This window comes from Pollachius pollachius (genome assembly GCF_949987615.1).
Source record: "Pollachius pollachius genome assembly, chromosome: 7".
Classification (NCBI taxonomy): domain Eukaryota; kingdom Metazoa; phylum Chordata; class Actinopteri; order Gadiformes; family Gadidae; genus Pollachius; species Pollachius pollachius.
Genome location: NC_136940.1, coordinates 23,305,283 through 23,331,862, shown reverse-complemented (window position 1 = coordinate 23,331,862; position 26,580 = coordinate 23,305,283). Strand labels below are relative to the sequence as shown.

The window sequence follows — 26,580 nt, the reverse complement described above, 5'->3', positions numbered from 1 at the left end:
ACAAAGAACGGTGGGGGGGGGGGGGGGGGTGGGAGGGAAGGATTTGATTAGTTTGAGCAGAGGGTGCGAGATTGACTTTACACAGACATCCTTTGTCGTGCCCAGCAAGCCTTGGAACAGAGTAGTTGGGTTTTAGTGGCCAGTGATGATGTAGGTTTGTTTCAACACTTGTAACTGTTCCAGACGTTTGGAACACCAGCTGGACATGTTTATTTGAAAATTGTGTGTTGTGTCTTTTTGGAGAAATTCTGAAACATCTAAAATGGTTGGTTTGTAGACTTTGCTTTTCGAGGTGAGTGAGAGTGAATGCAAAATGGGATATAATCAGATGGAATCCATGTTGTCACATGAACGCGCGACGATGATGCCGGGGTCAAAGGGTCACGTGCTAGAAGTTAGGTATGTCAAGCGAAATAGTTCCTGGCAGCGTTGAAACCAACTGGAGGCTCTTCGTTCAGTGACGTATATGAGTGGCGTGATAATCAAATTAGTGGAAAGTGCATCTTGACTTCAGCATTGAAGGAGGTCCAATAGGATGATGGTGTTGTCCTATCTGATGTTGGCCTTAAACATCTCCAGTATCCTAAATTCAATTGCTGGTACGAGAGGCCATCAGAGGGCCTCGATCAGTCCTTAAACTGTATTACTACCTAACACTTCTTCATAAGTAAAACCCAAAGTGGCATAGATGTTTTTGCATTCATTTAGCATCAATTACTTCCATAATCATTTGTTTTGTCTCGTTGTCCCATTCTCAAACTACTCGCGAAGGCCGGGGGGAAGACGTAGAACAAAGTGCAGTTACAGCATACATTTGTTTTTAATGAGTACAGCGATGACATGAGTTGACGTCTGCTCAACCCAGCTGCTGGTTTTAAGGGAGAGAGAAATGGCAACACTGTTCTTTTATTCAACAATTCCCATCATGGGTGACCTCTAATGCTTCGTGGGGAGAATAAATATCAGTGGCAAGCATCAGCATACCGGCCTTTTTCGGTCGGTCTGCCAAGTGATTAAAGAGCCGGTACGAACATAACCAAGTCAATTGTGTTGTTTCCTGAGATTTTTCTCTCAAGCTGAATAGATGATTGTTGGTGTACTGTAATTCATCTTGTGCAATATAACCAGTTCATCCGTTTAGCGGACAACACACGCTTGCATTGTTCTGTGCTTTCATATCATATCTGCTTCCACATCACAGCTGCAAAAATTATGCACAAAAAAAAAATAAGTCAAGCCATAATATTTCATGGCTGCTTTTCTTTAGTCCAATATTTCCCAAGATTAGATATTGTTTCTAGGTGGTCTTATGTGTTGTTGTGCTGAATGTAATCCAGCGCCAAGATTCCCCCAGTTCTTGGCTCTTCCTCATTGCGAGGTCTCCGTCTCCTGCTGTGGCGGTAATGAGTTCTCTGATGGATGCACAGGCTTCAGTGATGTCAGACGACAGCAAGCTAATGACTGTTGTCACTCAAAACCAATTGGCTTCCTCCATTCTGCATTACAAACTAGCCCTCGGTTCAATCCCATGCTCTGCGGCTGGGTTAGGCGAGGAAGGGGGGAGGGGCAGTCACGGCAAAGAATCAGTGTTGAGATTATGGATGGACTCTTATTTTGAGCATTTCTTTGGATTCCTCATTTTTTAATTTTGATTCTTTTTATGTTTGTGGTTTGGGATTAGCCCTTTGTCTGTGCCAGTGTTAGTGCTCTGTCATGCAGAAGCATATATCTCTCAATGTATACTATTGCATGTCTGGTGATGTCATCATCCGGTGGCGTGACAGCGCCCTGATGGGAGATGAGTTGGGATGTTTTTCCTTCCTCCCCCTGTTTGGGCACAGCCTGCATCATGTCGCACGTTATCTAAACGGAGAGAGCCCTGCGCTGACGTCAGTCTCATAGTTTCCCCTCAGTGATCCTACAGCCAGATAAAGAAGGTCTTTAAAAACCTAGCCACTTGTATACTTTTATCTCCCATATGATTTCATAACTGCTCTCCCCAGACTCCCATTCCGCTGTGTTGATACTCATCTTCTTCATAAACAATGTCGCTGTTAACATTAGCAATGTTTATTTATCATTTTTTTCCTCTTTTATTTTGTCTTTTCACTCTAGGTCATGAAGATTATTGGCCGTTAAGACATACTTGCTCAGACGCAGAGCGTGTGTGTGTGTACGTACGTGTGTGTGTGTGTGTGTGTGTGTGTGTGTGTGTGTGTGTGTGTGTGTGTGTGTGTTAGTCGGGCAGCAAGGATTTAGTCAGCTGGTGGTCATGTGCGGAGCTGCGGTCTGATGCCCACCCTCTCCTCAGCGTTGGCCATGGACGGGGACAATTACCTGCATCCAGAGGGGCCCCAGCTGGACGTCAGCCTCTTCCCGGCGGCCTCCCCCAACAACATGGAGGTGCGGCAAAGCTCAACATTACAAAGCGATGGTTCATGTTCAGTGTTTCCCCCAGAAATTGTCTTAGTTAAGGTGGTGAAGGAGCGCGGGGGGGGGGGACGACTATTGTTTTGAACAGTATTACCGATGCATTATTTATCATTATTTTTGGTACTTGATGGAAGTATGTTTTCTTAATTTAAAAAAAAAGATCTATTTTAAAAAAAAAATTATACATTGGTAGTCAAGGCGCGGCCCTATTGTTGTTAAGGCTGCCGCCTTCACCATACAGTGCTAGGGTAAACACTGATGATGTGATAAAAGCACCAAATTAGGCAGATGTGTGGAATAGATATATTGGGAACAAAACAAGATATTGGGCCATCACAAACATGCCTCCTGGTGGCTGTGGCAGTTATTTTGGAAAATGCAATGGCCATCAGAATGTCAATCTGCAGTGGCCCAATATAGGCCACTAGAAGATATCCAGATATCTTCTAAAAAAAAATATATACATATATATATATATATATATTATGTACCAAATATATGTCAAAAAATAAACAATAGTTTAGCTATACCGTCCCACTAATGTTATTGTGAATGTCATGTCTAAACCTTTTTGTGTTTAATTTTTTGAATAGGTAAACTATATTACAATGGCTCTTGAAATAGTTGTTTGATACTATAGTCATTCAGGATGTTCATCTGAATGCTCTGAAATGGTATAGAAAAGCATGTAGCATAGTAAAGATCCGGCGAATGAAAGCTGCATATGCCATGAGCTCCATTGCCGTTGTCTGCTATAAGACGCACACATTGCCTGTATTTAACGTTTCCCTCCCGTTGGTTGAGACCTGACACTAAAGGTACGGCCACACTGAACGCGTTAGGCGCCTAACCTGACGCTTGATCATTGTGGGTCACCAAAATGGTTCAACGCACCTACGTAGATAGATGAGCCCGCCCAGCGGCGGTGTCCTGCTTCGCCCTGAAGGGGCTTATTTTCGATAATGACCGGCGACTTTCTATACATTATCCCGCTTATTACACGGCTACTTGCCAAAACAAAAATAACTTCACATGGTGTGTCTTTTTACAATTTATTCGTTACCAGCATTCGTAGTGTTGATTAGCAGAGAAATAGTCCTCTAAAGACGTTGACGTCGCTTAGCAACCGAAGACGCTGGGGTTGACAAGTTACCGGACTACTACCCATGCAAGTGAATGGAGCGTTCCACGGCATTGAGAAGACCCGTGTAATAAAGGCTTATAATATTTCTGTTGGTGGCATAGATTTCTCCTCAGATTAGGCCAATAAAGCAATGATTAACATAAAAAAAACCACAAACGCTCGATCAAAGGCCCGGCCCGACCCGGCCCGAGGATAGTGGTGGGAAATATCGGCCCGACCCGGCCCGCGGGTCGGCTCAGGCTCGGGCAGAGAATCTAAACTCTAGTGCATGACATCCTCCGTAGGCGCTCCCAGCTGGGTGAGTTTCACCACCTCCTCATCGTTTCAGCACACACTGAAACGATGACTTGGTCGGCCATGTTCTTTCTGCTTCTGTGCGTCCTCCGTCTCTCTGACAGTGACATCGGGTCAAGCTCAACGCTGATTGGCTATCGCGGCTAAGCGTCACGCGTTGGTGCGTCAAAAGTTAAATTTTTTGAACTCTGTGCGTTGGGCGCATTATTTAGGTGCGTAAAACGCGTCGTAACGCACCTAGGTGCCTAAACCAATGGTTCCCTATGCAAAAATGCCGATTTTCAACGCCTCTAACGCGCGTAACGCGTTCAGTGTGGCCGTACCTTAAAGGAAGTCGCAGAGGAAAGGGATATCTGCGTCGAGTGAACCTTTCTCTTCTGTAATCAATTCTAGGTGCTTTGTAAAACTCAAGACCCTTTGGAGCAGCGCTATGGTTTGAGGCTACAACGACATATGTTTCACACTCACAGCTTGTACCTAGCACGGTTGCGGTGAGGGCGACTCGGTTGCACGTACAGGTCACAAACCCGGCGCTGTTTTCCACTGTAGACCTTCGATGAACCTCATTTAAGAGTGGACCCTCACAGAAGCACTTGGTGGTGTGGTGAACGGAAAGATCCTCCGTACGAACTGGGGCTGAACGATTTCGGGGAAATGATCTAATTGGGACCAACGCAACATTGGAAGCAGTACCACATATAAACTGCTCTTTCCTTTAGGCCAGGCCTATGTGCTGAGATGAATTGATAAATAAGAATCATCCTTAATCTTACTGTTGCAAATCGCGACCTTTGCGATTTGCAAATCGCGTTCTATTACATCGCGATTTCGGTTTAAATTAGATTAAAGGTTCAGCCCTAGTCAGAACGAGGTACCCTCATGCGTCCACCTGCCGGCCCAGCTGACGTGTGTCTGTGTTTTCTCCTGCCTTCCAGAGCTCTTTGTACGGCTCCTCCGGCCCCTGGCGCTTCACCTCTCAGCAGGCGGACTACAGCGCACACAGCCCTATGCAGTCTGGAAACCAGTAAGTTCACTCACACCTGCGGCTGTGGCATGTGTTGCCATGTTTAATTCACACCTCATTTAGTTCAGACGGCAGAGCTTATCTGTTACTTACAGGATGGAATGAGGTGTCATGCAATGTTTTTTTTCTTTATTTTCTGCTGTTTTCTTATAGCGTCGACCTGTGGAGACTCAATATAAGTGACTGACGGCGTGAACAGCCTATGGTGCTCATAGGCCCTGACATGAAACCACAGTGTAACACTAGCCCCACCTGGAAACACTAGCCTGTTTCCCAACAGCACTGTACTGTACTGCTTGTTCCGATTGTCCTGCGTGTATAAGCTCAATGTAACACTCCTTCTGTGTTTAAAAACCTGTGGGAGGCATCCAAGGTCCTTTTATTAGATCGCATTCATTTCCTGAAGTAGGCGGCTTCGTGTCTGTCTTTCCAGAGGAGCCTGGGGGGGGGGGCATGGGGGGTAAATCTAAGCATCTGGCAACCCTGCATCCTTCTGCGGGCGTGTTGTCCAATGAGAGGGCACCCTGTTCTCATACATCCCTTATCCCTTTCCTCCCACTCTGTGTGTGTGTGTGTGTGTGTGTGTGTGTGTGTGTGTGTGTGTGTGTGTGTGTGTGTGTGTGTGTGTGTGTGGTTAATATGGGAATGGATCTCATCATAAGATTTATTTTTCATAACCTTAGCATAGGGAGCACACCCTGGACCCAGTGTAATTATAGTTTGAATATAGGGGGGGATTGACCCTTAGATAGGTACTTCCTGTTGTTGGATATACTATTTTATATTTGGTATACAAGTATTTGTAATATAATAATGTAATTTATAACTGGGATTAATTTCTTGCGACATATCGCTTGATATTTTTTGAGCTGAGCCCGTACACCATTTCTTAGTCAATATCCAAATAAATATTTTATATTTCTTGTTATGAAGGGGACTGGGACAATTTGAAAACCCTTGTAAATATTGTGTTGCATGAGAAAGAACAGCGATTGCCTACCTAAAGAGAGTGCATGACGCAGTCGTCAAACAGACAGAACGAGACGTTAAGCAGTGATCAGGAAGCCTTTGTTCCCACCCGCTGGTGTTCGGCCCTCTTGCCGCCTTGTCTTTGAGCGAGGCGCGATGGCATGCAACAGAGCACGCCAAAAGCACAGGCTGTGGTTTCCAATTCAAGTCATAGTGAAATCTTCCGTCTGCACTTCTCTTTATTGTTGTATCAATTATTTTTTTTCACATCACTTTCTCTTGACTTTCAAGGACCAAATGTTTTGTTGCTTCCGCATCACCACAAAAACAACAAGGATTAAAAGACGACATATAGAACGTGGTGCATGCTACATCCACTGTAGAATTATCTTTAGGATGTCAAACCGTTTAAGGCCGTAGTTTATCTCTAGTCCCGTTGCCAATCTATCCTGGGAACCAGACCTATCTGGAGGGCTCACGTTTCGTTTTGGCTGAAGATAAGGTCTGGTTCCCCTCCAATAGAAAAGGATTTCTGCCCTGGACGTGATAGCCCGACCAATCACAGCTGTTTATCTAATGCGAGGCGTGCTAAAACCGAAAACGGTGTAGAGGACCACCGAAGAGGCATTTGCAACAACAAGTATGGCTGCCGCTGGTCAAGAACGGTCTGTTGATTCCGCTGTTGAGACCATACTAAACAAACTAGACGCTATATCTTCACTAAGAGAAGAATAAACGACTACACTGACATCTTTTCTTGAGAAGAAAGATGTCTTTCTTTCGTCGCTCTCTGCCATTTCCCCCGTTTCATTAGAATGATTGGTTTTAGGCCTAGCCAACGGCGTCCAGAGGCAATTTGCCTGGAGATGCCCGGCCAGAGCCAATCCCTGAGAAGTATCAAAACGGGACTGCTTTATATATAAACGTGTAGATTTGACTGAGTGGACAGATAAGGCATCTCTTGCTAGATTGAGTTATGTGGTACAGCGCCAATTCAAGTGATTCAATTAGAAGGAGCCGAAAAAAAGTTGCTTGTTTCTGAACGGTTGGGATCACATGACAGCTATTATAGGAACCCTGAATGACCCAATAAAAAAACATACCCAATGTGTTTTTGCTTACGATACAGATGTATCGTATCTAGATGATTTATATTTGCACATGAACAAGAAGAGCGATTGGCCAAAGCCTAACTTGGTTGAAGGACATTTTATGGACAGTATAAGACCTTGTAAATGTGTATTTATCTTCTGCATCAGAGGGCGAAAAAAAGGAAGGAATTATCATGTTCGGATATAGTCAAGTCATTATGGTCTGATATCTCAATTGTAGTATTGCATCAAAGTGGCAAGATTCAGGATATATTTAATCTGTCAGGCATTCAGATTTAGAAAGTTGCTAAATGCTATCATCAGTTTCCCTGATGCTTTCAAAAAGCCGGTAAAAATAACTCATTTTGGTTGGTGTGTATTTCCTAGTAAAAGGAATTTACTCATAAAAGACAACATTCATAACATACACCCCCCCACTCCCCTACACCCAGAACCTTCCTACTGTGAGGCAGCAGTGCTAGCTGCTGGGCCACCTGCCATCCTTTAGTAATGTCTGTAGTACTACAATTGGTGTCTACTCCCTACTGCCTTGGTTTGCGTAGGATGCACACTGACCAAATCCTTCCCCTAGATAAACCCTCTTACTCATTTATTGTATGTTGAACGTCATTGCACCATCAAAATAGTACTTAGCATTGTGTAGCATCTTATCCTATCTGTTTTTGTTGTATGGGGGGAATGGGTTAACCTGGCGTTTGTTAGTGTTGGCACTTGGTTCTATGAACATCCTCATTGTACCGACAGCTATATATTGTTTCTCTTTCTTCTTACAAGTATACTTAATGTAAGTCGCTTTGGAGAAAAGCGTCTGCTAAATGCCCTGAATGTAAATGTAGATAGCTAGGTCTACTTCATCGTAGAAGATCTGTCGCTATGTAGTTAACCATTGTTCATTATGTAACCCACAATTTCCCAATCGATTCATCTTATCTTGCATTGTATAAAAGTCCTTCTGAACATTGGTCATTGTGGTGTAGACAACAATTTAAATGAAGAGACAACAAATGCAATAGAAATCAATAACGTTACTCCTGATACAATCTTTCTCCAACTGCATTCATAGCATAATACTTTCAGCCAATCGGCTAAGTTAGTAACCCTGAGGATTTACACTATAGCTACTACACAGGATGTGTTCTTGCTAAAGATTAACATCCTCATTAGGTGACCAAGCTCTAGCTAAGAAAAATGTGCATCACTTTTATCCAAAATTAGACTAGATAAGTCATAGCTACAGTGTGTGTGTGTGTGATACATTTTACCTTTTTATTATCTTAATTTTCTCATCTTTTCCCTTCAAATTAATCTTTTCAGGATATGTTATGTTATCGGTGTCCGTGCATCTGAATGACGAGATTCAATCATTGTCCTTGGCATGGAATTTGAGTGAGCCAGGCAAAACGGGTGAGCCAGGCAAAACGGGCAAGCCTACTCCTTGAGCGCTGTTTAGTTTTCCTTTCGCTTTGACAATCTTTACAGCTCATACGCTTTTTTAACAGTCACACTCAGTGACCCTGATTCAGAAAGAAACCGAAGCCTCAGGAGAGCTATTAAACACAACTGCATCATAGCTTAGCAACTACATTAAGGTAAAATGGTTTTAGACCAGTCGGCAGGAAACGCAAGCCAGAGCCACACCACTGCTCGACAGAAGTCACCAGGTATGTTATCTAAGTTTGGCCGTAAGGGACTAGCGAAGGACTCTATCTGGACCGAGCTGAGGAGCTGTAGAGTAGAGTGGCCTGCGTGGACGTCAAGAGGCACTGTTGGGCTTTGGATCCAGATGAGGGGTAGGAGATTCTTCTTTGGGGGTTTGTTATGTTTGATTTTGTTGATTCATTATTATCCGCCCCTTGCCTTTTGTTTGATCTGTCGCTAGGGTCACACATTGTTAATTTAATTTGACCCAAAGTGCTTCTCTTTAGATTGAAAATAAGAACAAATGGCAGCAGTATCGTGTTTGAGGCATTACAGGAAATGTGGCGGTGGAGGGCATGGCATGACTGCACAAGACTACACAATTATTTATGGATCGAAACCAGACCAGGAGTCAAAGTCCTGGAACCTCGGTGACGCGAGGGCACAGTAAATCGGAAGATTGGGAAGACGTTTTGACCGCCTTCTTGCTTTCCCACTAATATGCCCGGTGTTCCGGAGTTGTCTCTTTTGAATCTTAACTAGGACCAAATATTTTATGCTAGGTATCAATCTTGTCATTACAATGGCTCCTCCTTCCTCTGGATATCTCTACCACCTCTTTAGATTGTGCTCTGGATTTAGAATTTGGCGGTAATGTGATAGCAGAGCTAGGCGTGAATGTGTGTGTGCGTGTGTAGTTGGCTAATTTTCCTCGAATACTGCATTTGAAGTAGACACCCAGTGTCCAAATGGCCTGGTAAATAGTACATGATTCTTGAAGTCTGGACTTTTCTTTAACACCCTAGCCGAGGCATCACCGATGCACCAGGGAACGGACTGTTCCCACAGTGGACCATTCCCAGGGCCGGACAGCTGTTACTTGGCAGCTCCACTACTTGCAGTCACAAGTGACTTCCCCCCACCCCCACCCCTGACCACACCACGGCCCTGGCTCTGCTTTGCATACGACTGGCCATTCTGCTGTTGCATAATGCGTATGCAGAGCCATATCAATGTTTGATGGCAGGACTGTTCCCGCCCGAGTCACAGGGTGTTCAGAATGAACACTTGAATCCTAACGCCGCCCTCTGCCTTCTCCCGACCCGCAGGCAGTACCACCTGAACAACAGCAGTAGCAGCACCACCCCCACCCCGGACGTCAACATGGACATATACCCCGGCTTCCCGCTGGACTTCAGCGGCATCAACCTCCCGCGGAACGGAGACTTCTCCCAGGTTGGTGTGCTGGGGAAAACACGAACAGACGCAAACGTGCACGCACGCGCATACACACTCAAAGGTACACACACACACACACTCAAAGGTACACGCATGCACACACACACACCAATACACGTACACACACACACACTACTTTCTACCTTTCTCTTCCTCTCCATAATTCTCCCTAGCAAGCATTTCGTTCCTCCTCTGGTCCGTCCATCAGGGCCGATCTCAGTGAGCCGCCATAGGGCCGGCCGTAAGGAAAGCAGCGTCTGGTCCAGAGCGCCCCTCCCCCCCCCCGTCCAGAACCCCTCCTTGTAGTCCTCCAGCAACACCCTCATCATGGGACAGACAGACAGACAGACAGACTAGGCTGCAGAGCAACGGAGGGTCCCACGGCTCTGATGCAGCGTTTGAAGTGTGCATCAGTTGCCATCAGTTTCTCCCACGGTGCACTTTTAGACCATTTCCTCATTATCCAAAGAATCGTGCAATTCTAGTGAACAAGCTTGGGTCACCGATTCTTGGGAAATCCTCCTCCTTCACTCGGCCTCAATGCTGGAAGTGAACCCTCACTGTTTCCCTTCACTTGGTGTCACACTACGGCTGCCACGGCAGCTGTAAGCAAAAGACCCCTACCGCATTTGCAATTGGTCTGTACCGCTATGTTCATCCGAGTCAGCTGGGCCCAATGAGAGTCGCGTGGAAATTAGATTATTCCAATATCACAGATCAGCGAACCTTAGCCTAGGGCTTATTGAGTGTGGATATGTCCCATCCCAGAACCACACTAAAACCCCCCCACTCTGGATCCAGCAGTGTTGATGAAGACCTCGTAAAAGGGGCTGGCTAGCGCCCCTTCCCCCCGCTCCCGTTCAGCCTGTCAAACACGACTCGCTCAATGCTAAATAATGCATAGAGCGTGGTGTGGCGAAGCTGCTGAAAATCATGTCGCAGGATTGTCGATATGGTTTGACCCGGCGATATTTGCATGTGTTCTAATTAGGTCGGGGTCCGTGCCGGATTGGATTTGACCGTGGGATTTCAGCATGTTGTTTAAAAATCGGAAGACGGAAAAAATAAGCACAGCCGAAAGACTCATGTGCTCCAACCACGTGGTTGGACCACCAGTAGTGTTGAGCCTAATGATTCACAGGGGACAGCCCTCTATACACTGCTGTGTCAGCCAGGACACAGTTTCTAGTCGATTCTGAAGTGGTACTCCTCAAGCTTCATGGGTTTGTCTAGTTAGGTGTGCTTTCTCCTGACAGCTGTCATTCACACGGCCTAGTCTAAATTTGAGCTTTGCTTTAAAGCTATTTATTATTCATGACTACCTGACAGTGGAGAGGAGGCGAGGCGTGTGTGTGTGTGTGTGTTGGTGGTTTCATTAGCATCTGGGTATTTTTCCCCACACATTAGTATTCTCCTGGCCTGCTCGTGTGTGTGTGTGTGTGTGTGTTGTGCTTCTTCAGCTGTTCCTGCTGGTCATAAAAACCCTTCGACATGTACGGCATGCAGAAAAATGTGTGTCATGGGGTCAGTGTGGCTAACTCTCCACACTTTGGCGCAATCCCCTTCCTTCTAGCTCTCTCTCTCTCTCTGTCTCTTTGTCAGACACACAGGATTTTTTTTCCTGCTCTCTTCACTCCCCCCCCTCTGTTGCTCTCCGTGTTACGGCGGCTTCTCCCTGGACACGTGTGCGTGGCGTGCGTGACCACTCCTCACGGTGGGCTGGGCCCTGCTGCTGTGTTACTATGCTCAGGCACAGGGCTCTTTCCTGTTTCTTTCTGCCAGGGAGTGAGTGGGCCTTTGTCCTGCCTTTCATTTATTATTATTATTATTATTATTATTATCGCTGTGTGTTTTTATTTTTGAGCAAACAGAATAGGGCTCTTCTGGGATCTCCTTCTTGTGATTGTGTGGAGTCACGCTGTCGTGACAGGCCTTCAGCCTCGGGTATCTCTGCCGTCAACACAGTGAAAGAGTGGTCATATAACCAGGGCTGCTCGATTATGGGAAAGATCATAATCAGGATTATTTTGGTCAATATTGAAATCACGATTATTCAAACGATTATTTTTGAGTTTGAAAACATGTTGTATTTATTCAGCATGTCTCTCCCAAAAAAAACTTTGCAATTGAGAACTTTGAAATTTCGCCTTAAAAAAATACACAAAGTGGTCAAAAAGAAAATGTCCCAATCATAATGATAGAACATTTTCGAAAAACTTGATTATGTTAATTTTGTGGTCGGTTGACACTAAAATCGAAATCGCGAGCAAAATTCGATTAATCCCCCAGCCCTTCATATAACCCCTATACGCAAACTGAAAAATCACATCTTTGAGTAGGCTGAATGGCTGCTGTTCACTGCAGGTGGTAATTGCGTGGGTTTCCTGTGGTGAGGCGACACATGCTTCACTTCCTGTTTACAGCCAAGATGGGGCCGGTCATTCGGATTGACGATTCGGATCGACGATTACAATCTGTAATGGATGTGAACAAATGTAATAAATGGTGAATGGGACACACACACAAACACACACACACACACACACACACACACACACACTGTATCATTCATGCGGTATTAACGTATCAAGTAATAAACAGTCCTATGTTGAACTTTCACATAACAAGCACCTTGCTGAACAAACAATATTCCCTGCGCATAAATGTGTGCTCTTCATAAAAGAAAAAAACACCAGCAGACTGCATTCACCGAAAACACACACAGAGCCACCAGATCCACATTCTCCAGCCTTATCTTTTGGACTTGTGAAACTTGCTCTCCTCCTGTTCCAACAGTGGAGACAATGTCACCCTTGGGACTGTGATTACATTAGCAATGCAAATGCTAATGTTGCTGCAGTTTTTTTGTAATTACACTCACTGTTTAAGCCTCTCTGTGGCCCACTATGCAATTTAGAGGGAAGGCTTTGTGGAATGGGGATGGGGGGTCTGGACAGAGTGATTTGTCCGCGGTCCGCTTGTGATTGGGAAGCCTTACTTCAGCAAAACGTAATCAACTAACGCTATCTCAAACGAGATATGAAAGAATACTAATGAGCTCGGGACAATCAGCTTGTAAAATCAAATATACGAGGGTGACAAAACCTGGGAACTTATCAATGGCTGCCCCCAACTAACCCCAATGAGTTGGGTTTCTAACCCTGGCAAAGTAGGACTGACAGCCTCTTATTTTAGTCGGCCACAGAATTATCTTTGTCTCCCGTTTCTATCCATGTGACACAGAAGTTTCTTGCATCGTGAGAATGGGCGGGCCAGAGTTGGAGGCTGGGTAGAACTTCCAACTGTTTTATGATTTTTATTTCCGTGCATATTTGGTTTTGAAGGAGATTTTGTTTCCGTAATGTGTAGACAAACTGTGGTCAATACCTCCAAGGAAGTCAGGGAATATAAACGTGGATCAGCTTCTTAGGCTTGTGTAGCATTTTACCATCAGCTGGATCTTTATTATCTTGGATGGTGATTTTTCTTCACCACTTCCTTGAACGGTTGTTGTTATTACGAATGAACGGTTGTTTTATTACCGACAAGTTCTTTCTTTTGAATTTCCTTGTGTGTGTGTGTGTGTGTGTTACCGTGTGTTGTGTGTGTCCGCGTGCGTCCAATAAGAAAGAGCGAAGCTCTCTCAACGCTGTGATGGGTGGGACTGGCAGGTCCATGTCGGAGGAGAATGGACGATAATTCGATCCCCCTCCTCCCCAGTAGCCCTCCATCTCCCTGATGAGCACAGGCATGCAGGCGCGCACGCCGCTGGTTCCGCTCATTCGAATCTCAGCATTCCCACTCAGGATGACACCATGCACCGGGGCGCCGCTCTGTCTAGGAGCCAGCTTCACCCCTCGGCCCAGGCCAGTGTGGATGGCCGTTAGAGCCCAGTGGTGCCACACCGGACCCAACACCATGTGTTCCTGGAAGCGTGTGCAAACTGACCCATCCTTCGTGGGATTATCCCAAAACCAGATGAACAGGGCGATTTATTTGTCATTAAATAATAACATTTGGGAAAATCTCATGTTGCGACACGGGCTTCGACCCGCGTCTTATTGTTGTTTACATTAACCGCTCCGTATTAGATTTCCCAGAATGCCTTCCCCCACTCCTCCCCCACACTCGAAGTCTCCACTTCCCGTAATCAGGAATGGCTATTTGTGATGAGGTATAACGTGTTATAATAAACATATTCGTCAAAATTACACAACACCGAAAAACCTCATAGGCGGGTGAGTGACCTCGCTAACGTCATTGGTGAATTCATTTTTCATGACTTGAATTTTTTTTTAAAGATATTCCTCTCCCCATGACGACCTCTGGGTCGACGCTGGTTGTGTGAAGCATTGGCAGTTGAAACATGAACAGGCAACCTCATCGCAAAATCATGGAGAGATTAACAACTCCCTTCCCACAAATTCCCTCTGTCCAGCTGATCCTTCGGGTTGATATTTGAGATGGTTGACATAGATCAGCGTGAGTGTGTATTCCCTGTGATCATTATTACAGGGTCTCTGTTCTAAGTGAGCCTGTGTAATTATTATTCGTATAATCATTGTGGTGCCACAGCCTGCCACACACATAAGGCAGAGGCAGGGGGCAAGAGAAGGCACAAGGAACGGCATAGTATCTCTCTAAATGTCTTTATTATTAAATAATGTGCCCTGCCCATTAAACAGCAGTGTGTGAATATCGGCCATGTCAAAAGCGCACCACTGTTTATACTACAAATGCGGTTGAGTTACACCATGTACAGTAAAACGGACCTGACTGCCAGTAACTCTAGTCACTTACCAACAAAAGCATCATTTCCTGAAAGCTCCTCCCATTTGCCCTCCCTCTTCTCCCCTCCCCTTCGTCTCTCTCTCTCTCTCTCTCTCTCTCTCTCTCTCTCTCTCTCTCTCTCTCTCTCTCTCTCTCTCTCTCTCTCTCTCTCTCTCTCTCTCTCTCTCTCTCTCTCTCTCTCTCTCTCAGGAACTAGTCCACAATGCAAATACCTGACTGACTGTGGTGGATCAGGAAGTTGAGGGCTCATGGTGTGGAAATTGTGTGCATGCCAGAGTGAATGGGTAGAAGCAGCGTGGGTTGCTCTGTACCTGCGAGAGTGTGCTCCAGCTAGAACCAGACTAAGGTGTTAAAGGGCTAGTGAGAGCTCAGTGTTTTTCGGTGGGAGGACACCAGTTGATCAGTGAATAACGCCCTGACCCACTCATGGAAGAAGCTGTCGCGCGCAGAGACTCAAGGTGAACGAGGACTCTATGTGCACAGAAGCCCTCGGACCCATGTCTCTCATGCAGATCTGGAGCAAGTTGTATTCACAGCTGGGACGGCCGCTTCCCAAGGTACCCGAGCCACTGGCTTCTTCTGTTACTCTGTATCGTCGGTGGCTGTGAGGTTAAGCGCTATTGGGGGTTTTCTTTGGACTTCATCGATTCGTTGATGAGCGCTGCTCTTGTCTGAATTTAGGCAATGTCTTTGTCAACGATCTACTGTAGTTTTGGTGTCTGTGATTAAGTTTCATTTTATTAATTAAAACTAGGCCCTTACTAAACCACTGTCATAGATTTGTGTGATTTCTTCATTGCGAATTCAAATTGAGTGACATTGCAGTGACTTAAGGAGGTATATTTCTGGTAATATTTTAAATGCTATTCCTTCTCAAAGGATTATGTGTAGATGTTGTTAGTTGTGGTGCTGTAACATTACAACTACATAATCAATCTAAACAAATGTATAGGACGGCATGACATTGTGAATTTGTTGTGTCTTAAGCTACTGGCTCCTTTTTTTTTAGGGCTGGGCTTTGTCATTTATACAGTCATTGTTTATGTATACTTTTCCCTTCATTGTTCATTCGAAAATGATGGCTGACAAGTGATGAGCAATTGTAACACTATCAAACAACTTGGGGACTTTAAACTTAATTTGGCTTTTTTGAGTTAAAAGGAAATATAAATGTGTATTATATAATATTATTTTCCTAGCAGCTTCTCTGCAATCTCAGTAACAGGCCAGCCCTTTAGTCACCCAGTAGGCATTCATCTGCCCTCATTTCAGGGAACTATGACCAATGGTTCTTTGCCTCATGCTATGCTATCTTCCAGTAAGTGCTACAACTTGATAGCTGCTCAAGTCTTTATCCCCGGTATTATGGTGTGTGTTCCAGGAATACAGCTGTTTGGTTTGTGCCATGATACTTGACAATAATGAACTCCTGCGCTGCATAAGATTTTTTATACAGAAGCCTAGAATTTGCCTCATGGTTACACAGTTACACCACTGATTCGGCTTATATTGCACGTCCAATGCAATCTGTGTTCCAGCCAAACAAGGGAAATCAGCCCACGTTTATTTTCCCCCATCACAACATTTTTCCGGCATCACACGGTCCCTTATCCGGTGTGTCATGCGACGTTTATACCGGTTCTCTTGTTTTTACTGACGTACAAAGTGCGCTCAGCATGTGTATCTCGACTCTAAACACACACGTAAACACACTTGCTCCACAGCACCGCTCTGGGTCGGCCAGGAAGGCCCCAGCTAGGGGCTGACGGGATGGGGCCCGAGCAACAGAGACGCAGGCGAAAGGCTCAGGAGGGGGAGGGCTGATTAAACATGGAGGGAGTAAAACGGTGGAGGTTAGGTCAATATCGTAAATTAATAACGAGGTTCTCTAACGTGATTTAGTGTTGGCCGATGTCGCTCATCGTCGGAGAACAGTAGAAAGCAACGAATATGCGTTGCACCTGTCAACGGGTCTTTAAGTGTGGTTAGATTGTAGTCTACGGTTACGGCCGGCGGTCTTATTAATCCAATACATTCAGCTTATCACTCCCACGCATTTGTGGTGAGTTGCCATTTGTCTCAAGCAATGCTGAAATAATTTTGTCTCTTCGCATGTATATCTTTTCCATGGCTACTAAAAGACCACCCTGCAAACCCCCCTCTATGGGACTTTAACTGGCCCATAATAACCATGTTGAAGGAGATGATTGATGGATGGGACTGGTTGGGTGTGACTTCTGTGGCCAGAAGCTAGAAAAAGTAAGCTCTATTCTGTAGCGCGCCACGACAAAACGTCATTACTCAAAGTCAAATGAAAAACGACGAGTTACCGATGACTATGTTAAGAGAAAAAAAAGGTAATGGCATTTTTTTCTTAAAAAAGATACGAGTTCATGTATTTATATGAATATATCACTTTGGTTTGGCTACGTTGCCGCATGATTTATTTTCTATCAGTTGGCTTCGAGCGTCACTGCTTTTACTGGAAATCTCCCTCAGACACCCCCTACTTCCTGGTTCTGTGGTTGTACCTCATTTGTTTTTTCTTTATATCGTACCATAACTTTGACTACAATGCTGGCAAGTTAAACTAATTGAGACACGACCTGCCCAACACCAGCCCATCTGAACGGCCCCCAGCCACAGGTGACTTCCTCTTGGCAGAAGTTTCCCCCCCTCTCCCTTTCTCCCTCTCCCTCCCCTCTTGGTATTGACGTTGATATGTTGCGGATGGTGCTTGGGCCCGTGAACATGTTGATACTTTTGAGGTCATCAGGCGTGTGATGAAGCCGTCATGTCTCAATGTGTCAACGTCAAAGCCGCCGGAGCTGCGTACGCGTTCTTCTGTTGTGCAATGTGTTATTTATTTTGGACGAATTTTCCACACATACCTGCCCTCACGCGGCCCCTGTGAGGGCCGGCACACCTGGCCCTGGTTCAGTGACGTTCCAAAACATTTCCAATCTTTGGAAAGTTCCAGGGGGTCGGCCTCCGGCAGTCAGATGTCCTTGGCCTGGTTTCCTCTAAGAGGGCCGGACACGCAGGCCCCAACGGAGGGAGCTCTGTTGACAGGGCCGGGCTGCCTGACTGCTGTGGTAAGAGGCCGGTAACACAGGCCTGAAGAGGAGCTCTGTCGACTGGGCCGGGCTGCCTGACTGCTGTGGTAAGAGGCCGGTAACACAGGCCTGAAGAGGAGCTCTGTCGACAGGGCCGGGCTGCGTGACTGGGCTGGTAGGAGGCCGGTAACACAGGCCTGAAGAGGAGCTCTGTCGATTGGGCCGGGCTGCCTGACTGCTGTGGTAAGAGGCCGGTAACACAGGCCTGAAGAGGAGCTCTGTCGACTGGGCCGGGCTGGCTGGCTGGGCTGGTAGGAGGCCGGTAACCCAGGCCGCCACGAGCCAGGACGGGTCATGCCAGTCTTCTTGTTAATTCTTCATTTCTTTTGTATTTGTATCTTTTTCTGCTAATGACCACTGCGGTCTTTGAGATCCCCAATGACTGCCAGCGTACGATCACACACATTATACTCTATCTGGCATGTCCTCAACCTCTTGCTATGCTTTAGTATACACTCCTCTAAGAACAGCCACGCAGGTGGACTCCACAGTGTAAACACTGCAGACGTTTTGATGAGAATGGAGTTGGCTGATCTGTGTTGCCAGCTGTAGGATTGCAGCTGTTGTTCTCGTAACGCACTAATTCACGAAAATAGACTCATCTACTGTGCAGGGACGTGCTCTTTACAAGTTAAAGACTTCACGAGAAAAGTCTTATATTAGGAATTGGATGCCTTTCCTTCCTTTTCTCATAATAATTGGAGATAAATTGCAGAATTTACATTATTCGTTTTCTTTAGTATTTTTAACTAAAAGATCTAGTATAATTGATGGATTTGGTTTAATGGATAAACCTATAGGTTAGCTCAACACAATTTCATTGTTGTAGATAACCTGGAGCAAATTATGGTCACTATGCCCATAGAGACTGACCGACAGACAGACCGACAGACAGACAGGCTTTGTTGACAATCTGGACAGCTTCACCAGCCGGCCTCTGTGGGAATGGCCTGGTGTTTCTCAGTTAAAAAGGGGGTTGGGTGAAAACACACACACACACACACACAGACACACATAGCGTGACTTGACAGTTGCACTAAGTGCGGCCCCCTGATCCGTACACTGTGTCATATTAGATTACACTCCTGCTAAACTATGGCATTCTGTCTGTCTCGCCGACACGCTGCTTTTATTAGCTGGGATTCTTTTAGCTGGCGATTTATTGCCGCTGAATTCCTGATTTCCAAGGAACTTCTGCATGTTCCACACATGGTTGTATCACAGCTTAACATCAGATAGGTGTTGCCTAAACACACCTTGTGAGGATTTGCGATTAAGACAAACAAGGAAATGATTGCTAAAATGCAGAACTCGGTACGGGAACACCGTGTCACTTCTGTTAAACAAGTTAATTGCCCCCACACCTGGAGTGAATGTTGTCCAGGGGAGAAGGCAAGGAGAAGGAACGTCAAGCAAATAGCCAGGGCAGGATGTTGAAAACCAGGAAAAGGGATTGTGGGTTGAAGAGGAGTTGGGGAGAAAGGTCATTTGATGTGTGTGTGTGTGTGTGTGTCATCGTGCATGTTCAAAAGTATTGGGAGGAGGTGGGAGGTGGTGGTGAGTGTGGCTGTGTTTCCTGGCCCTTCGAGATGCAGCCTAGCTAACCAGTGTGTAGGAGGGGGAATCCCATTGGGCTATGGCTGCGCTCCACTCTGGTGGGCCAGCCCTCTGGCCAGGCTGCGGGCAAACCACAACCAGCCTCTGTCTCTGTCTCTCCGTCTATCTGTCGCTGTCTCTCCATCTCTCTCTCTCTCTCCCTGGCTCTGTCGCTGTCTCTCTGGCTCTGTCGCTGTCTCTCGGTGTCTCTCTCTCTCTCTCTCTCTGGCTCTGGCTCTCTGGCTCTTTCTCTCTGGCCCTGTCTCTCTGGCTATGGCCCTCTGGCTCTGTCGCTGTCTCTCAGTCTTGTCTCTCTGTCTCTGTCTCTCTGGCTCCTTCGCTGTCTCTGTCTCTCTGTCTCTGCTGCTGTCTCTGTCTCTCTGGCTCCTTCGCTGTCTCTGTCTCTCTGTCTCTGTCTCTCTGTCTCTGCTGCTGTCTCTGTCTCTCTGGCTCCTTCGCTGTCTCTGTCTCTCTGTCTCTGTCTCTCTGTCTCTGCTGCTGTCTCTGTCTCTCTGGCTCTGCTGCTGTCTCTGTCTCTGTCTCTGCTGCTGTCTCTGTCTCTCTGTCTCTGCTGCTGTCTCTGTCTCTCTGGCTCTGTCGCTGTCTATCTGCCTCTCTGTCTCTTTATTCCTGCTGGAGGGATGGGAGGAGAGGTTATCGGGTTCAAAAGGATACGGCCCAAGGACTGGGCAATGCAAAAGAATAATCCTTATTTCTTTTTTCTCTGCTGAGTGAATGAATCTGTCTTTTGCTTTTATTTAGAACCTTAATGTTAGTTGTTCAAAATTGATGTTTATCTGAACGTTTAAACCGATTTTTAAACATGGCCCAAATAACGTCAGATACGTCTGTGTGAGAAACGGGGACGATAATAATTGCCTTATCACCCCAGCGCTGTTAAGTCCCCGGCTCTGTGGCTCGTCTCCCTGTACTGTAGTTGTGTAGATAACAGGCGAACCCATGCAGGATTTACAAGCAACAAGGACGTCTGCTTGTAGAACAACTGAGCTCCTTATCTCACATTTAAAACAAAGCAGAAGTTGTGGGATCCCTCAGAAATATCAACAACTTCTCCGCACACGGTGACCGTAAATGGCCGTCCTTGGGTTTGTGTTTTTAGGGAGGTTCTGAAGCCCGGCCTCTCTGCAACACTATCTTCCCCTTGGTAAATTCATCTTTCCATTGTTTGCGTATGAATTAATAAATAGAACCAGTGTGTGTCCCGATGCCGTCTTCCTCATCACCAATCCACCAACTCAACCCTCCCTTCCTGTTCGGTGTGATTAAAAGCCAGGGACTCGCCCCGAATGAAGTGTACACACTTCCACCATAAAGTGAACGGGATAGATAGCGAGGCTAGACTTCCTTGTATGGGGGTGCATTGGCTTATCACAGACGCTTGTTTCACAACTGCTGTCTGCATGGTATCCGTGAACCAGCTGCTTCTCTTGTGGGTGCCCCCTGCTTCTTTGGTCAATGTGCGCACACTCAAAACCCACCGTTCGATCTTCCAAGGCAAGGTCAAAAACCTGTCCTGTGTGTGTGTGTGTGTGTGTGTGTGTGTGTGTGTGTGTGTGTGTGTGTGTGTGTGTGTTAAAACAAGTATATGTCGACACCAGAGGAAGGAGACGTGCAGTATTGGGAGCCGTTCCACGGGGCCGCTGTGAAAGAAGCCAGATTAGCATCAGAGCGGTTTGAATGTGGGCCTTATCTGGGGCCAGCAGAGCCAGGAGCACAACGCCGGGCTGTCTGGAGAACAAATGCTGCTGCCGGGGGTGACTCTGCCCGGTCGTTTATTATGGACCGAGGAGGAGACCGTAGACGGGGGTTTCGCCCCTGCGTGCTCTCTTCGCATTTTCTGACACTTTTAATACCAGAGCATGATTAGTATGTGTGACTGTGTTTTGCTCACGTCCCTGCACCAGGAATTCTGATGCTGTTTTCTGTAGCGAGTGTGTGTGTGTGTGTGTGTGTGTGTGTGTGTGTGTGTGTGTGTTAGTGAGTTCTTGTTTAGCAGAAGAACTGATGGAAGGGTTCATTTAACCTTTCAGGTAAGAGTAACCCTCGAGGGACACGCCCACCTTTTATAACTTCCGCAAGCAAATGCATGCAAGGAAAGATTGACACTCTCCTTCTGAGAATACCTCACACCCAGGTGTAAACCGCACAATCCACCCACAGAATCGTATGCGTGTCTTCACCCCTTGTGCAGAGCAGAGTGATGATGAGTCAGGTTAAACGCTGTCTGTTCGCCCGAAATCCCCCATGTTTACCCCAAGAACCCCAGAAAGAGAGACCAGGAGTGTGTTGCAGAGTGAGACAGACTTGTCTTGTCTTATTTTTTTTCTTCTTCTGGGAACACTCCGTGTCCCAGCCAGAGCAGACACCCCATCAGGCTGTCTGCAGGGCAGAACAACTGGGATAGCCTGATTCCACAACTCATGTCTGTTCTTGCCCTTGCCTCAGAAAGCATATATAGAGTTAGCGATGGAGGGAGGGAGAGGAGAGGAGGGTTGGGGGATGGTAGCAAGCGCTGAGCCTCCAGCAAATTCACGCTAGCCAAATATTGTAAACTACCCTTGGAAAAATAGCCTAGCCTCCCCCCGCATTGCCACAAAACACACACAAGCTAGTGCCCTTTGCCTTCTTATTTCTTACCCCAGATAATCGGCAGTGTATGTGTTTGTGTGAGAACTCTGTTTATCTGTCGTCCCCCCCCATTCACGCTGATACGGCCGGACCCTTCTCTCGTGACTGGGAAAGGGTTTTCACAGGAAACTGAGTAATTGTTAACAGGCGCTGCGACCAGTCTCTTTACGTGTTGTTATGCGTAAAAAATTAAATGAACGATTCTCTAGTTATTTCCTAGCAGTTGCTCTTGAGGTTTGTTTCCTTTTTGCAGCTTGGGTCCAGGGTCGGCTATATTTACGCTGTTTTATATACCTGAATGGCTATATATTGGTGTAAAAGGGTAATGTTAAGCACTGTTCTGCCAGAGTAGGCACTGAGGCATCCACTGAGTTGCTACCAATGCATGGGCAAGTTAAATCCCTGGTGCACTAAAAACTAATTTATGGTCTTTTAAACGGTTTGGCTGGAATACCCGGGGTGTGTGAACCTCTGCACGTGGCCTGCGGAACAAACCCACTGGCATGCCACGGAACCACACACATACACTTACACACACGCAAACGCACACTTACACACGCACACACACGCGGACATTGACGATGCATCCTCCTCCGGGTTTGTCCTGTGTTTTGTAACCCCCCCTACTGCCCGTCCATCCTGCTCTCTGACTGGTCTCTGTTCCCAGGTCTCGGGGGGGGGGGGTTGTGGGGGCCCTCGGAAGCCTAGTTAAAAATCATGGCACGCTAAGGATGGGAAAGGAACCGATATGAAAGGAAAAAAGATACACACTTTGAATGCACACGTCATAAACACTCACACGCACAGCAACACGCACAGCAACACGCACAACCCGTCTCATACCGCCATGTGTTCCCAACCCCCACACTTCTGCTTTTTTATTCACATTCACACCCCTGGCCCGTCAACGTGCGATGGGTCGGCTTCCTCGCCGGGCGGAGGGTACACCTTGTGGTCTCCGAGCTCATCACATCCCTGTCTCTCTCTCACTGTACATGGAGAGGGTGGTGTATATAGTGTTTTCTCTCTGCTGTTTGGTATGGTAATTTGACGCAGGGAGGTAGAGGAGGCGTGGGCAAGAGAGAGAGGGAAAAACAGAGCGAGCTAAAGGTGCATGGAGGATAGGAAATGGAGCCGGTGAGATTGTTAATGGTTGTTTGAACATGTGGAGCTTATTGTGTTGCTATGAATTCTGGATCTATAAAGCAGTGAATTATTTACTTAATCTGCCCCAAAGATGCACCCACCCACTGGCTCACTTCTCCTCCTCCGCCTCCTGCTCCTCTCTCCAGGACCTGTCCTGCATCGATGATCTCTCCACCAACTCCCTGTTCTCGTCGCCGGCCGACTCCCTGTCCGAGTACACGGACACCCAGGCCTTCATCAGCACGGACAGCCTGGCATCGGTGCCCACCATCTGGGACGTCAACACCAGTACCACCAGCCCACCAGCAGCCAGCCAGCTCGAGGTCCGAAACCAGACGCGCACGCACACACGCACACACGCACACACGCACACGCACACACACACACACACACACACACACACACACACACACACACACACACACACACACACACACACACACACACACACACATACGCGCGCATACACACACACACACGCGCGCGCGCATACACACGCGCGCGCGCATACACACACACACGCGCGCGCATACACACACACACACACGCGCGCGCATACACACACGCGCGCGCGCATACACACACACACACGCGCGCGCATACACACACACACACACACACACACACGCGCATACACACACACACACACACACGCGCATACACACACTCGCATACACACACACACACACACACACGCGCACATTCATGTGCGTGCACACGCGCATGCTCAAACATATGCACACAAAAACGCACGCGTACGCACATAAAAAAACACACAAACAGACACACACACGCACACCCACACAGACAGTGAGGCATGGATACATTACAAAGAATGTCAACACTAGTGTTACCATCATGCAGTGATCACTGATCTCCCTGTCTCTGTTTGTCTGTCTGTCTGGCTATCTTAAACTCACACAGATAGACACCCGGTTTGTACAGCTTACGATTATTTAGTTAGGTAATAGAACGACAAACATCTTTACAACTACAGCCGGACATTAAAACATTCCATTATTTGTCAGTAAACCTGTCATTGTCTAATAAATGGAGTCCCTAGTCACTTACAACCCCCTTTCTTCAAATTACACTCAACTATACTGCGCTTATATTGGCTCGACCCTGACAAGAGCCCCTTGGAGTGCAAAACCAACCTAATACAACCGTGCTGTTTAAGGAGGTATTTAAACTATGAATGTCTCAAGGATAACATAATAAGGCAGTTTTTACTCCACAGAATTGGTCTAGCTAGCAATTCTTCGTTGTGCAGAAAGATCAGGTCTTGGAGAATCACATAAAATCTCTACACATACTGGAAAAAACGCAAAAACCACAATGGGTTGGAGCCAAGACAGCCCCCCTCCTCCGCATCATCTATCAGATGCTTTCACCGAAACACAATTGGATTATATTCAGTAGCAGTCAAACTGACGATACATCAACGGCATGTTCGGTGAAAGCCGTTGATGTAACCATTCCATTGGCCTAGTGCAGTTTACTATTTACATATGTTTGGTTATCAGGTTTAGAATCCTGTACAAGGTGGAGAGCTCTGTCCACGTGAGTTTAACAGGTTTATAGGTATGTGTGTCATATGCCATTTGACAATCAGAACTATAGTCGTTCCAACGATTTGGGGCCAGTTTCAGTTTGATCAATAATGCTGTCTTTACAGGTCACTTGTGGCTTTGCAAAGACCATGTTAAGTTGAATGGTCGTGTTGAATTTGAATAGACTTTGCAAGTAGTTCTGGTAAAATAGGTGTTAAATTAAGAAAAAAAATAAAATCTCCCGTTGCTCTTTAAGGGCTTGTTCTGATGTTTTGCTTTGCAACCTCTTCTCATTCCATCCATCATGTTTTGCCCAGATAGTGCAGGCTATATCTACCTTTAATGTTGTTGTTTGCTTTTTACTGCCTGACAATAAATTGCAGTAAGTAGAGTACTGCTCACACACACACTCACTCACTCACTCACTCACTCACTCACTCACTCACTCACTCACTCACTCACTCACTCACAGGATAGGAGCCAGACATACACACAAACACACAAGCCCATGCACACTTAAAGACACCATGACTCATTGCAAGGGTTTTTCATTCATTTGTTGATTTTGGATTACTCGTTCTTTTAGATTTTGCTCAATTTGATATTTTTGGGGGTTTATTTATTTTGTGGCTTTTGTTTGCAGCTGAACAGGTTTCAGGGTTTGGCCAGTTTGGATGATATAACTGCCATTATCAGCACTCCGCCTCTGGGAGGATTCCAGGTAGACACACAGCCTCCAGCCGAGGTGGACCACACCATAAGGGCGCCCTTTCAAGATCTGTGCTTCACTAATTGCCTTTTTCTTTTTTTCGATGATCGCTGTTCTGCATTTCTGGTGTCAATTCAACTCGTTTTGGGATAGGAAGTATAAAAATGACGTGTGTGTGTTATAACTCAAGGGCCCCATTCTGACACAGTGGGAAATGGATTGTCTGATTATTTGGTAACCTTAGGCCTGCTTCTAATGGCATGTGTTCTGTTTTATCAAGCAAACAAGTGCAATGTGAGCAAACATTTCCTCTTGTCAAAATGGACCCTTAAGATTATTAATTTGATTAGCACCTGGTATGCTTTTGGATAAACGCAATCTCATTTTTGTTAGCCTATTACTAACAATTAGGTTTTGTTTCCAGGCGCAATGTCTGTCTCGTTTCATTTTGATTCAACAACTAACCAAATTCATGCTTCACTTTTAAGTAGCTTGGGGCTGGGCGATAACTCACTGAGCAATTAACGGAGCAGAAATAACTGAGCCAAGTTAACGGGAAATTATGTTTCTGTCGTATCCATTTTTGGAGTGTAAATGCATAATAATGAGAAGATAGGACCAGGCCTTTCTCATAATACAAGAGATGTATTTAAGAGATAGTATTATGTTTCCATAATAGTATGAACTAAATATAATGATTAATTCCGCGTTATCGCCAGCTCTTAAACATAGGTCCTTTGCAACTGAATGCCTCAACCAGTTTTAATGTCCCTTGTCCGTTTTCCTCCAGATGTGCCTGTCCCACATCTGTCCTGCTTTCCTAACACTTTCCTCCTCTTGCGCACTGACCACTAAAAACCAACTCCACCGCCACCAGAAGGTTGCATGTTGTCAACAACAAACTACATTTCCCATGTGTCCCGCTGTCCCGCTAGGCTCAGAGAACAGAGTCTCCGCCGGAGGAAGAGGAGGAGGCCGAGGAAGAGGAGGCCGAGGAGCTTGGACATGTCGACACCTATGCCGACTACAAGCCTTCGAAATGTAGGCAAACCCTCATTTAGACTGAACCGCAACTCCTGCTCACCCTGAAGGAAAACTCAATGTCTTTACATCCCTAGTTTAATTGGGTAACTTGTTTAATTCCATGGTAACAAATCTAAATTCTTA

The 26,580-nt window shown here is 46.2% G+C and overlaps 1 protein-coding gene across 6 annotated transcripts in view; it reads left to right on the top strand.

The window, feature by feature from the left end:
- sbno2b (strawberry notch homolog 2b) overlaps positions 1 to 26,580 on the top strand; it is a 56,589-nt gene that overhangs the window by 9,900 nt on the left and 20,109 nt on the right. For 2 of the 6 annotated variants that reach the window (XM_079739737.1, XM_079739736.1), the window contains exons 2-7: positions 2,116 to 2,403; positions 4,807 to 4,895; positions 9,724 to 9,850; positions 23,298 to 23,474; positions 25,348 to 25,425; positions 26,349 to 26,454. In XM_079739737.1, the coding sequence (XP_079595863.1) occupies positions 2,293 to 2,403; positions 4,807 to 4,895; positions 9,724 to 9,850; positions 23,298 to 23,474; positions 25,348 to 25,425; positions 26,349 to 26,454 (688 nt within the window). In that variant the 5' untranslated portion in view covers positions 2,116 to 2,292. The other 4 variants (XM_079739739.1, XM_079739740.1, XM_079739738.1 and 1 more) reach the window with 4 other exon arrangements.